Genomic DNA, 12,187 nt, shown 5'->3' on the forward strand with positions numbered 1-12,187 from the left:
ACGCTGCTCTTCCAGCTGCTGCGACGCCATCCCAAGAAACAGGGTCAGCACTGGCACCTCATTTATTTCCTGATGCTTGGCTTGCATCCTCTTCCCTCTAGAGAAAGCGCTGTTCACAAGAGCACTTCACTTGTACCGCTCCCGTTAAGCTCTTTTGTTCTTCAGTGCAGGCTGCTCAGCCTAGCAAAGTCTAGCTCAGGCTCTCCAGAAGCAGCATTTTGGTTCATTTGAAGAAATGTGCCTTCTCACTTTGTCTTTTGCAATTCCATAACAAAACTAACTCACATAGCTCTTGCAAGAGCGAAGCTTTTTTTTTACTGCTATGCCTCACTCATCCTCAAAAATGTTATGCCCCAACTCTGGGGCAGGCAGGCAGAAAGTGCTCGCTAGGTGGACAGCCATCCTGCCCAGAAACTGCTGCAATTATTCAAGAATGTCCTTATCCTGAGCACATGGATACCAGTCTCCATTCACTGGCTGTCCGAGACAATTCTGCTTCATGTCTACCCAAAAGATTACTGCATTTTGATTAAGGAAGGTCAAGGGCAGCTTTTCGCTTTCAATAGAAAACAGAATGACTTAAGGAAAAAAAAAATACTCATCACCTAACACCAGGACTTTTATTTCCACGTGAAAAACTAAATCAGCTGAAGTGATGGGAGGCTTAGGGCAGGGTATGTACAAGACTGCCTTCATGCAAATAAATCCCTAAAGAATTTATTTACGTGGTGTAATTTTAAATCCCAAAAAACCTCTTAACAGGTATTTTAGCAGGACAACAAAAGCAGCCAAGTCTAAGATAACACCCATTTGCCAGAGCAATTTTAAACGTGCATTTTATTACTGACCTAGAATACCACAGGTTTAGATTAATCCTTAACAGTTCAATGTATTCGCCCAAAATAACCTTCCCAATATTTGATTTTCCTTTGAAGGAAAGTGTGTCAGATATAATTGGCTCTAGCTGCAGACTCCAGATCTCTGCCTGGCTCAGTTCTCCATAAAACCTACCTTCAGCCAGCGACAAGTCAAGCCAAGGCAGTAGAGCTACACTGAATCTGCCACATGCAACTGCAGCATTTCACACCATCTGAAGATCGAAGTATACCTGCATAAGGGAGGGGAAAAATATGTTTTCCTCAGGAATAATAACGCTGCAGAACACACAGCATCTTGGGATGAGTAAAACAAAGGAGAAGCTCATAAGGAAGATATTCTTCTAATTGAGTTTAAGACACTAACTGCTGTCTTCTAACAGAATCAGATTCATGGTGGGTATCTCTACATTAATTAGGAATAAGACTATAAATTTAATAAATTAAAGTTATGTCTGTGGCTTCTCTAGGATATTAAAGTCAATTTATCTGAGGAAGACAAGTAATGGTTGGCTTCTCCTTTTGGCAGGGATTGGAAAAGACAGCAGGAGTGAGCACCGTCTGAACAAGCTCTTATTTGTTAAGGTACAAATTCTGAAAGCCTCGATTGAGGAGGAAAGATGGAATTGCAGAAATCCAGCAGGCTCGTAGAACACAACACAAATTACTGCCATGGCGCTGGAGCGCTGCGTACCTCGTGCCTGTGAGCATAAGGTACAGAGAGCACTTAAAATGCTCAGCAAAAGCATTTTTCTCAGACACAAGCTCCCAAACATATTTACCTTAATGCATTTGGCCATATAGGCATTTACTTACCAGCATAACCTGGGACAACTAATGCTCTGCCTCCTGTGTTGCTAAATGCCACATTGAAAACTTAAAACTAAATGGGAGGCTTTTAGCTATTCTAGTATCCCACTTAGCACCTAAAAATGCAAACATCCAAGTTTCTGTCACTGGACATGACAGCCCTCAAGTGCACCAAGCAGTTCAGCAACTACAGCAACCAGCAAGGTACAGCTACCACCAAAAGCTAAAGGTTTCCATCTCTTCACTTGCGGGGCCTCACTGGACCAGTCCTCATGAAAAAGCCACAGAAGAGCAGAGGTCACTGGTGTGACCTTAACCCCTCAGTCTTTAGTGTTTCAGTGATGAAAGCACTCCTTTCATACACATTAATTAAAAATTCAGACCCTCTCCTGTGGGGTAAGAAGCGTGAATCTCCAGATTACAGCTTTTATTTAAAATAAACACATTTTGAAAGAAACAAATGAAGTTTCTCTTTCAGCTCTGGTCAGAGGCAAGGCTGGTCTCAGGAGATACCTCAGTCCTTCACCACTATCAAATTTAACACCCCAGCCCCAAGATTCCTAGGTAAGGAAGACAGGCCGTGTTTACTGACGCACATTTTCTGCACAGCCTGTCAAACACAGAAGTGTCTCATTTTCCACCTTTCACACCACCAGTTTCAGCACATTCAGACAATGAATTTTAATTCTTCAGTCACTACAGACCACAGTGATGTTTCAGGGTATGGGCCTGTGCATCCTGTGTGACCTTTTCAGAAGCACCGTGCTTGTGCTTTAAAACAGCTGTGCCTATGCAGTGTAGTAAGGGCTGTAACAAGACAAAGGCAATAGGCAGTGTTTTGATACAAACAGGATTTTAATTCAACCCGAGTGTTTTCTGTACAACAAAGGTTTTATACAAAAACGGAAGTGTTACTTCAGTTACAAGAAGACACAACAAGCTTCTGAACGCTAGTGCTTCAGGAAGCTAAGGATCTTTTTGACCAACCAACCATGTGAAGTGCTGTTATAGATGTTATAATCCTGGTTTGGATCTGTCGCTGCCATGTACAACTCTCCTGCATGGACATCCTCAAAGTCAGCACTGAAGTTGTTAGGATTAAACCCAACCCACGCAGTGTACCTGTAGTCGCTTGTACGCATGGAATAGCCCATGATTCTGATGTCTTTCAGCTTTGGCTTGTCAGAGTTCCACTGAGGAGCGTCTGCAGGCCGGGGATATTGGCTGAAAGCAACAAGTTCTTCATTAAAACACCTGTAAGTGTCATCACACCCGTACTTCTCTTCCTCCACCTTCTCTTCAGAGGCATCAAAATATGGGACAATGCTTGGCCCCTCAGTGCACAGCGCAACATGAAATGAAGTCTCCGGGCACAGAGGAGGAACTTGCAGGCCAGCAAGGTCAGCAAGCGTTGCAAACAGAGACACAAGCTCGACCACTTTTTTGCTTTGCCCTAAAAGAAACATCAAAATACAGGTTATGGAACATGATGGTTTGACAGACATTGGTAGAACATTTTAGTAACTTACTCTGCTATTTAAGTTGGTGTTTTATTGACAGTGCTTTGTATTGGACTTGTGGGGTAACTAAATCAAAGCAATTCAGGTACGGCAGTTAGCTCTGAAGATGCCAGTCTATGCATTTATGATGTATTAACAAGAAAACTTTTGCACTTATTTAAGCATCAACATCACACAAAAATAGATCACGCTGTGTTAACACAGACACCTAGCTGCTTCCACCAAAGCAGATCTAACCAATGCAAAGGTTTGTGTCCAAGGATTCCCTTCACCATCTTGTTCCTCGTCAGTACAAAAAGCACAGCCAATGACACTGACTCGAGCTGCCTTCTCCTTTACATATATCCACTATATATCCATATATATCCATATCCATATCTCCACTGCAAACAGAAACTAAATGCTGGACATTTACCTTGAGGTATGAAGCCTGAAGTACGGCTAAAAGGGTCAAGGTAGGGGAAGACCCTCTCTCCTTGACTAACAGAGGAAGTTGTCATTCCTGGTACATAAAACATCAGCGGCACACGGGTGGCAACATCAAAATTGCTGTATTTTGCCCATTCCCCATGTTCTCCCAGGGACCATCCTAGACAACAAAGAAAACAATTCAGAGCAGATACTGGGTTGTAATGTAGTAGTCATCTCTTTTTCACTGTAAACTGACTCTGGCTGCTGAGGCCATAGTCTGTTATCAAGGTTATATTAAAAGGCCAGTAACAATCTGTACTTAAATATAATAAAATTTTTATCTAATGTGAAAGCTATTTCAACAGCTGCCTAAATCTTTCATCTCGATACTGTTATCAATGAACAATTACACCTCTCCTTATGTCCCCTACTTTAGATTACAATTAGGAAAACAGCATTAAAACAGCAGGAAAGAGGAACTGGGGTGTTACACTGCGCCTGCAAAAGTCTCCAGATCCATGCCACAAAGCACCCACTTAAGTTCTGGGCATCTGCCAGCTCTCCAATACTCCTGTTAAAGCCGTATGGAGCCCAGGTTGCTGTCGACACCAGACTGCCACATCAGGATGCTTCCCTGAGGAAGCAATAGAGATCAAAACTCTTCAGCTCTCCTCTTCCTCTTGGAAGAGATGCCAACGTGACTTCCTTCCAGGCAGATTTATTGCCAACTTCACTTTGGGGGATGACAAAGGAGCTCTATGACAGGTATATTAACACCTGAATTTTTTGAATCACTTTGCTAGCCATGGTACTAGAAACACCAACTGTTTACAGTTAAACACAGCAAGGAAAAGAGGAATTCAGTTTGCAGTGGAAAGTCCAAGTCAAAGAGGCAAATCAGAGGGAACATCTAGAGTCACTTTAGCACCAGAAGTATTAATCCCATTGCTCTACAACTCGTAAGGGCTTGTTTACACACACACTCACAGAAGTCAACCCAAAATAACCAAGTATATGACTTTAAATTTATTTAGTTAAGCCATATCCTAACTGTTTTAAGTCAGCTAAGCCATTCCCCAATTAAAGAGATCATGGGGGCTTTATTTTAATGAATATTAGAGTATCAAAACAAACATTAAATGGTTGAGGTGTTTGTCCCACGATTCCAATTCAGTTTTTTACCACCAGGATCCAGAGTGTGCAAGACCTCAATTATGAGGGAGGAGCAATACTGCTACCAGTTTAGATGCTCCGCAAGCAGCGATGAGTGCAAGAAAACACACTTCAGCAGTTAATGAGAAAGCCTGTCACCCACTGTACCAGATGGCTCTCTACAAATCGTAGGGAGGAGTGGTCGCTGTCCTTTCACCGCACCGTTTCCAGCAGGAGTCACTACTTGAGTAGGAGGTGGGAAGACAGCAAGCTCAGCCCAGTGTGTCATCACTCACTAGCAAACCCTCAGTCTGATTAAAGAGAGGTGCCTGCAGGGGGACTGAAGTATGCAGCCACAGAAGCCTGTGTCAGCCTATTAATGAGAGACAAACTAGCCAGACATACAAAGTATGGTAGCTCTGCTGTACATTATATAAACACACACTTGATTAATATGCCAGCACTGAGTTGCACAATGAAGTTATCAACAGTAAACTGGAGAAAGACTTAAATGCTTACCATGATCAGCAGTAAAAACCACTATTGTGCTGTTTGAGAATCCCACATCATCCAAAGCATTCAAGAGCAGGCCAACTTGCACATCCAGGTAAGAAACTGCTGCATAATAGCTCTGACGAATCTGCCGCTGCAAGGTAAGAAAACAGAGAAGGGAAAAAAGAAAGCTAGCTTTTCCTCAGATACACACACAGGACAACCAGTGGGAGGCTGTGGAATTAAAATATTTTATTTGTAAAGCTTTATTTTAAGTGTCTTTAGCCTGATTTATGTACCAGAAAATGTAAACAGGAAGGGAGCTGTTAGAAAATTCTCTCTCTCTCCCCCAGAAGCTCTTTCAATCAAAACATTGCAACCCAATCAATTCTGCTTCTCTCATGGTCCAGCCAGTGCACCCCATTTTGGTATAAACACTGGAAAGCCAAGGAAAATCTTGCAAAAGAAGATATGCCGAGTGGTGGCTTCAAACAGAAAAATTCAGATAATGAAAACAAACACGACATCGCTACATTCCCTTACACACAAACCAGGAGCAATCTCTTCCTCCTTGCTCGCACCAGCAGGACTGCAGTTACAGCGAGGGTTTGCCTACAAAGCCAGAGGTGACGGCACGTAAGGCAGGGAACCCATAGCATTTGCAAACTGACAGTTGCTGAATACCTGGGAACATCTGAGCAGTGACTGCTCCCTCGCATCTGAACAAGTTAAAGCAGTTTGACTTCACCACGCTGCCCCGACAGCTTACCTGGAACTCATCTGGAAGTGGTCCATAAGGGAAACTAACATTTAACGCCTTCACATCATCCCTCTGCCTGATATCTGTCCAGGGGTTGTATGCCACAGAAGGAAGCTTCTCAGGCACCCAGGGATCTGGGGCTAATGTGATGTTTTCCAAAGGGTACAACTTGAGAAATTCCTTTACAATACAAGCACACAAAAAAGGTCTATTGTAAACTTTGTGTTATAAAGCAGCAACCATTTTCCCTTGCATGATCCTTTAACATTCTTACAGTTTACAAGGCTTCATTTCTCCACCCCCAGAGTGTAAAATGTAGCAATGCTATGCTAGTGTACCAACCAATTCCTGAAAAATACTGAGTAAGTACCTAAAACCAGCCTCCTGTGTCTCAAAGCAACACTGAAATAAAAGGTCCAACATCACTTCCTCTGAAACAAGTAGGAGTGTTGCCACCAACTCAAGCAGGGATTGGGGTACAAGATCTTGTAAGGCCTCACTGTGTCACACTCCATCAAGCTGAACACTTCTCCATGCAGCAGCAGCCACTGTTATGGTGGTAGAAGCCTGGCTCTCAACTGAGCAGTCACAACTCATTCTCATTAAACATTTTGAAATGCTACACAGGCAACTGTTAAAGTTACCCCAAACCAAAGCTGGTTTTCAGCTTGCTTTTCAGAAACAATAGCATTAAAGCATTGGGGGAAACAGCTTTGAAAAGCAAAAGCAACACCTGACTAAGTTCCTTTCCCTGCAGGCTCGTTTCCTCACCTGTGGGTACCTCAGTGGGATATGAGGTTTGTGGTAACCGACAGCCAGGAAGAATTTCTGCTTGTTGGTTTTCATAACATTCAGTAAACGTATGGCCTCTTCGGTGCTCTGAATATCAGGCAGAGTACTACCAGGCATTTCTGTCACATCCACTGGGCACACCAAGTTAGCATAAAGTCTTCCATCTTTTCCCCTACAAGTCTTTTAAAAAAAAAAACACCAAATGACTTCGTTAAGTAACTTAACTTCTGTAAATGCAAAGAAATCTTCTGTTCCATAATTTTCAAACCAATATGTTTCTCAATCCTTCTACCATGAAAACGCTGCACATTGGATGCAAAAAGGCATTTCACAGATTTCCATGAACACTAAATGTGTAGGGTACATTCATGACTAAGCAGACAGCTTCAGGAGTCGAAGAATGCAACTTCCATGTTTATGGAAAAGCAGAATCCTCTCTGAAGCCGAGCAAAAGATTAAATGTAGTCATACAGGAAAATGCACAGCTCCTATGAGGAACAGGACTGACCTATTGGCAAGAAAACAGATTTGGTCACACTATATACATGCATTTTTACTCCTCCTAATCCAAGAGCTCATAGAAAGCTGCCTGGAAGCTACTGACAGTTGCTGAGCAAATGCCAGCAGCGGCTGATACATAATCAGTGAAGAAAGATCAATTAGACTAAAGAGTTGCCAGGAAAAGGTGGCCTCAGCAGAGTGTTTGAGAGAGCTGCTAAATGAACATCAAGAAAACTATGTCATGGATACAGATACTCTGGTTGCTCAAATCAGTCTTTTTCAGCAGTAAATGCAGGACACAGCATCGCCAAGGCTCTGTAGCCTCATGGCTGGAGTCCCAGCTTCGCAGTGTATAGACTCCAGCACACAACACTATCTCAGTGCTTACATAAACTTAAATTATTTTTGGGCCACATTTAAGAGTAAGAAAAATTCCAGAAAACTGAATCAGATGATAAATTTTCAGATTACTTAAAGATTATTTTAATTATGACCTCCACCCACTCAGTCCTGAGCTCTTTATTGAATTAAGTTCACCGAGCCTATTGACAATTACTAAGCAGAGCAAGGTTAGCGTGGAAGTTGAAAACTGCACTTTTCAGATAAAAGAATTCATAACCTAAACACAAATTAAGATCACTCTTTCTTGCAAGTACTTTTATATCTCAGTAACTTCAGTTTCCAAATACTAACTCAGAAGTACTTAAAATATCTGCAGGATGAGCACATGAATTAATATGACACAGCTGAAGAGATAGGCCTCCCTTTGGAAGCCTAAGGAACAGAGTACCAAACTGTCTCCCCGCACAAAGCTGTGGTCCCAAAAGCACAGATGATAGCCTGGGCTTGACACAAAGAACTTGGTTATATCCAAAAACTTCTTTGTTAAGGCCCCACAAATCTCCCTTACCTTGTCGTTTTCATACTTTTCAGTTGAAGGATGAAAGGGAGGAATGGACCAACTGTATGGATAGTCATCACTGTAATTGGATGAAACCCCTGAAAAGGTTACAGATATTAGAAATGCTCCAGTAGTTCACAGGAAGAGCTCAAACACAAGTTTAACTCGTTTTCAGTTGTTTGGGTTTTTTTAAAAATATGCTAAACGAAGAAACATTTCAAATTATATTGACAACTGAGAAAACAAACAAACCAACCAAAAAACAAGGAATAAAAGCCAAAAAGTTCAAGACAGACATTTTTCCCTCAAATACACCTGTAAGGACTGTCTGGCTCGTAGTTCAAACAGGTTTTGGTAGTGTCCTGAGCACCAGGTGACTCACGGAGGGTTGCAAGTGACTCAGCCTTGAACTGTCTTGAGGCCCTATGTCTGCAGAGACAACACGTGGGGAGCTGCATGGATAGCTCAGCCTTGAGTTGTCTGATAAGCCCAAGACTAAAACAGGGCAGTGCCACATCACACAAAGAACAGAAACCCGAGTTGAGCCTTGAAATCACCCAACAGATAATATGCCCTGAGTCCCAATCAAACCACTGTTAAATTGCCAGAAAGTAAAACAATGTAAGCTGGAGGATGTCTGTATGGTTCCAAGGGACCAAACGATACAAGGATATGCAAATAACTAAAGATAAGGGCAAGTATTGCTGGAGACAGACACTCTAGGTGGTCTAATCTACTGAGACATGCCCCTGCTTGCTGTTCCATACACCAGGGGATAAAAATCCTAAGATTCATGCTAGAAATGGGGAGTTACTTCTCCAGCCATGGAGTGATGAGAACCTTCCCCCTTGGTCGGAATGCTGACCAAGGTAACTTATGTGGGAGCCCTTACCTGGAGGGGTAAGTGAATATTTGGCAGGCTTTAAGTTTGTAGTCACAGGTGATTGACTAAATCACCTGGCAATTGTAATAGTGGATTTTGTGAGTAGCCTGGGAGTTGTTGTGAATTGCTCATGGGCAGTGAGTTTTGAGAGTGGTCTGCCGTCTGTCATGAATTGCCTGTGGACTGTAACAGTGCATTTTGTGACTGTTGTAGTTACAGTAGTGCATTTTGTGAATCTCTTGTGGTTGTAATAGTGTAATCTTGCTTTTCAAACTGCAATAGTGCATTCTCCATTGTATCCATAGAACCTGCAATAGTGACGTACTGGATCTGCACATGTTGTTCAAATAAATTGTTAAATTCGGACTCTGCAGTAAAGTCTCTTTTCGTCACAACACGTTTTACTGGTGAGGGAGACTCAAACCTCTTGAAGAGCCTTATTTCAGGGAACAGCACCACTTTTCATCACAACACCTTTTACTGGTGAGGGAGACTCAAGCCTCTTGAAGAGCCTTATTTCAGGGAACAGCAACAAAAAACCCACTAAAACCAAGATTAATAACAGTCTTCATGTACATCCTTAACTAGCTTTACTATCAACTGAAAGTTTATACAGGCACACAAGTTTAGTTGTGAGGTAAAGAACTACCGAAAAGAGGATCAGTATTTTTCAACTCAGTAGTGTTATCGCTTTTTAACTAGTGAACTAATTTCCTATTTAACTGGTAGTATTAGTCTTACATTCTCTGTCTCCTGATCCAGACAGCTTATTATAACATATGAAATGTGTATCTGCAGAACTATGACAATGAGGTTATTCAGTAATTTCATCTTTAGCAGATACCTGACTCCAGACATATTTTTAGAATGTTAGACATTTATTCCCACAATCCCTAGACAAGGCGTGAAAATATTCATTAGATAAGAGTCATCTAACATACTCATTTCTAATGCCTTAAGATTTAAAATTAAGATTTAAAGACAACCTGCAATCATTGTACAACCTGGCTCACGATTATGACTTAGGTTGTCAATAGTGACAAGAATGACACAGTTGATACTTATATGTGAAATCTGTTTGTGAGAATATAGAGGTTAAACATGCGTATGTTAAGCAGATGACAATTCAAACCATACCAGGATGAAACACCTTCCCCACAGACAGGGTCATGTAGTTATTCTCCTTGAAATACTGGGGCAAGGTGGAATAGTTTCCTGCATGTACTCTCCAGTAGGAATAGAAATCATACAGCCGGGTAGTATCAGGTCTGCGTCCAGTAAGAAATGACACTCTGCTGGGAGCACACACGGCTTGCTGAGGAGAGAGCCAGACAAAAACAAAATCAATTTGGAGCAAAAAGCAAAACACATGTATGAACTGACTGAGGTGTAGCTGGGCAAAATATCCTGCTTAGGAACAGCAGTGAAAGTGTTTTGTATCACTTCAAGATGGAATGAACAGCATCCTTCTCAATTCCCAATTGCAAGCTTTTACTAAGACATACATTTACCTATCTGATATTTTTTTACTCAAATAACCAATTCCTAAGCACTAAAAGCTTTGGTTATGCAGCTAGTAGCAGGGGGTGGGGGGAAAAGTCACGTTGTGTTAAAGACAGTGCTTTTCAAATCTATTAGCTTGCACTCACACAGAATCAAGCAGAAGTGGCAGATGGACTACGCTGACAGAAGCTCAAATTCTAGTTGATCTGGACAGCCTTAAGAATAATGAAAGGGATAAACACACAGAAGGTCCAGGTTACGGTCCAAAGGCCCTATCAATTCTGTTTCAGATTGGCAAGAACCACAAGTTATTGGTTTGAAGTCCTAATCCCAAGACAGAATTAGACTCAAACTTACTATTTCTCAGCAGAGGAAAACTTGGAAATGTAGGCATCCTATGGAAAGCATTCAAGTAAAAAGCAATTAAGTCTTATAGTTAAGAGCGATGCTTACCACACAAGCTGCCCTTTCATAAAAGTCTATAGATTTCCTCAAAATAAAAAATTAAAAAGTAAAAACCCAGTATTTTATAAACAGTAGGAAAAAATAATTCTAATTTAGTAAAACAGCATTTTAAGCTGCAGTTTGCTGCTAATAGTGAAGATGTTTGAGTGACACTACACTCCTCAAAGGGTTACACAAATACCATCACTCAAATGCTGTTTTCATTTTTCTCACCTGAATAAAGATAGTATAGTTTATCCCAACCATTTATTTTCTACTGGAAATACTTTAAGGTTAATAAATACTTGCTTTTTCCAATGGTCTGCCTAAGATCTGCTGTGATTAAACCAATATTCTGCATAGAGAAAATATTTTAAGTTATTTATCCCACCTGTGCGTATGCATTGCTGAACACAATACTTCGAGAAGCAAGTTGATCAATGTTTGGAGATTTCACAAGCTTATCTCCGTAACAGCCCAACACAGGACGCAGATCATCCACGACTATAAACAGGACATTCATGCCATCTATGAACAAGCAGAATTACGAATATATTAACTTGAGCTCTAGTAAGCAAAGGCTACCTCAAGCAGATTTCTTTATCAGTTTTTAACCCTGAAATGTACTTAAGGGAAAAAAAAATAAATAAAATTAGCAAGAACAAACGATAACTGTAAGGAAATGTAAATACCGGGATTAATTCCTTCAGCATGTAGCAACTTTTACTTGGCTGAGACAGAACTATAGTGGTTTTTTTACTTCCCTTCCTATTGCATTGCTTCCCCCCATAGCATTTCCTTCAGCGGATACGGAGGGGTGGTGTGAAGCAAAGGGGGCTCATAGCTCAACCTACTGCTGAATTCTTCAGCTTTGAGAGGGTTGTTAGGCCTTGATCACATATACATTTCTTAAAATGTCCTCTTAAGGTGACAAGCTGTATCATGGCTCAAACAGCGCACAGACTGCTGAAGGCGTTTAGAGGCAAAAACCTTTCCACTGGCAGACAAAACTTCCCCAAAACCAGGTGTAAATCACACCTTGAAGCACCAGGGACGCTCGGGCGCTCCTCAACAACCCCGGGACTGCTGAGGGGACGGGGTGGCCCCGCCCGGCTCCCCCAGCGCCCCGCCGCCGGCCTGAGC

The 12,187-nt window shown here is 41.7% G+C and overlaps 1 protein-coding gene across 1 annotated transcript; it reads right to left on the minus strand.

Annotated features, from left to right (window-relative positions):
• Nucleotides 1–2,528: 2,528 nt before the first annotated feature.
• Nucleotides 2,529–11,568, minus strand: IDS (iduronate 2-sulfatase). The gene is made up of 8 exons (XM_010194354.1): nucleotides 11,436–11,568; nucleotides 10,235–10,412; nucleotides 8,224–8,312; nucleotides 6,792–6,992; nucleotides 6,030–6,200; nucleotides 5,288–5,414; nucleotides 3,621–3,794; nucleotides 2,529–3,138 (listed from the first exon to the last, which is right to left on the minus strand). The coding sequence occupies exons 1-8, from the start codon at nucleotides 11,565–11,567 to the stop codon at nucleotides 2,636–2,638; spliced, it is 1,575 nt and encodes a 524-aa protein (XP_010192656.1). The 5' UTR covers nucleotide 11,568; the 3' UTR covers nucleotides 2,529–2,635.
• Nucleotides 11,569–12,187: the final 619 nt, after the last annotated feature.

Source organism: Mesitornis unicolor, unplaced genomic scaffold, assembly GCF_000695765.1.
Source record: "Mesitornis unicolor isolate BGI_N332 unplaced genomic scaffold, ASM69576v1 scaffold12811, whole genome shotgun sequence".
Classification (NCBI taxonomy): domain Eukaryota; kingdom Metazoa; phylum Chordata; class Aves; order Mesitornithiformes; family Mesitornithidae; genus Mesitornis; species Mesitornis unicolor.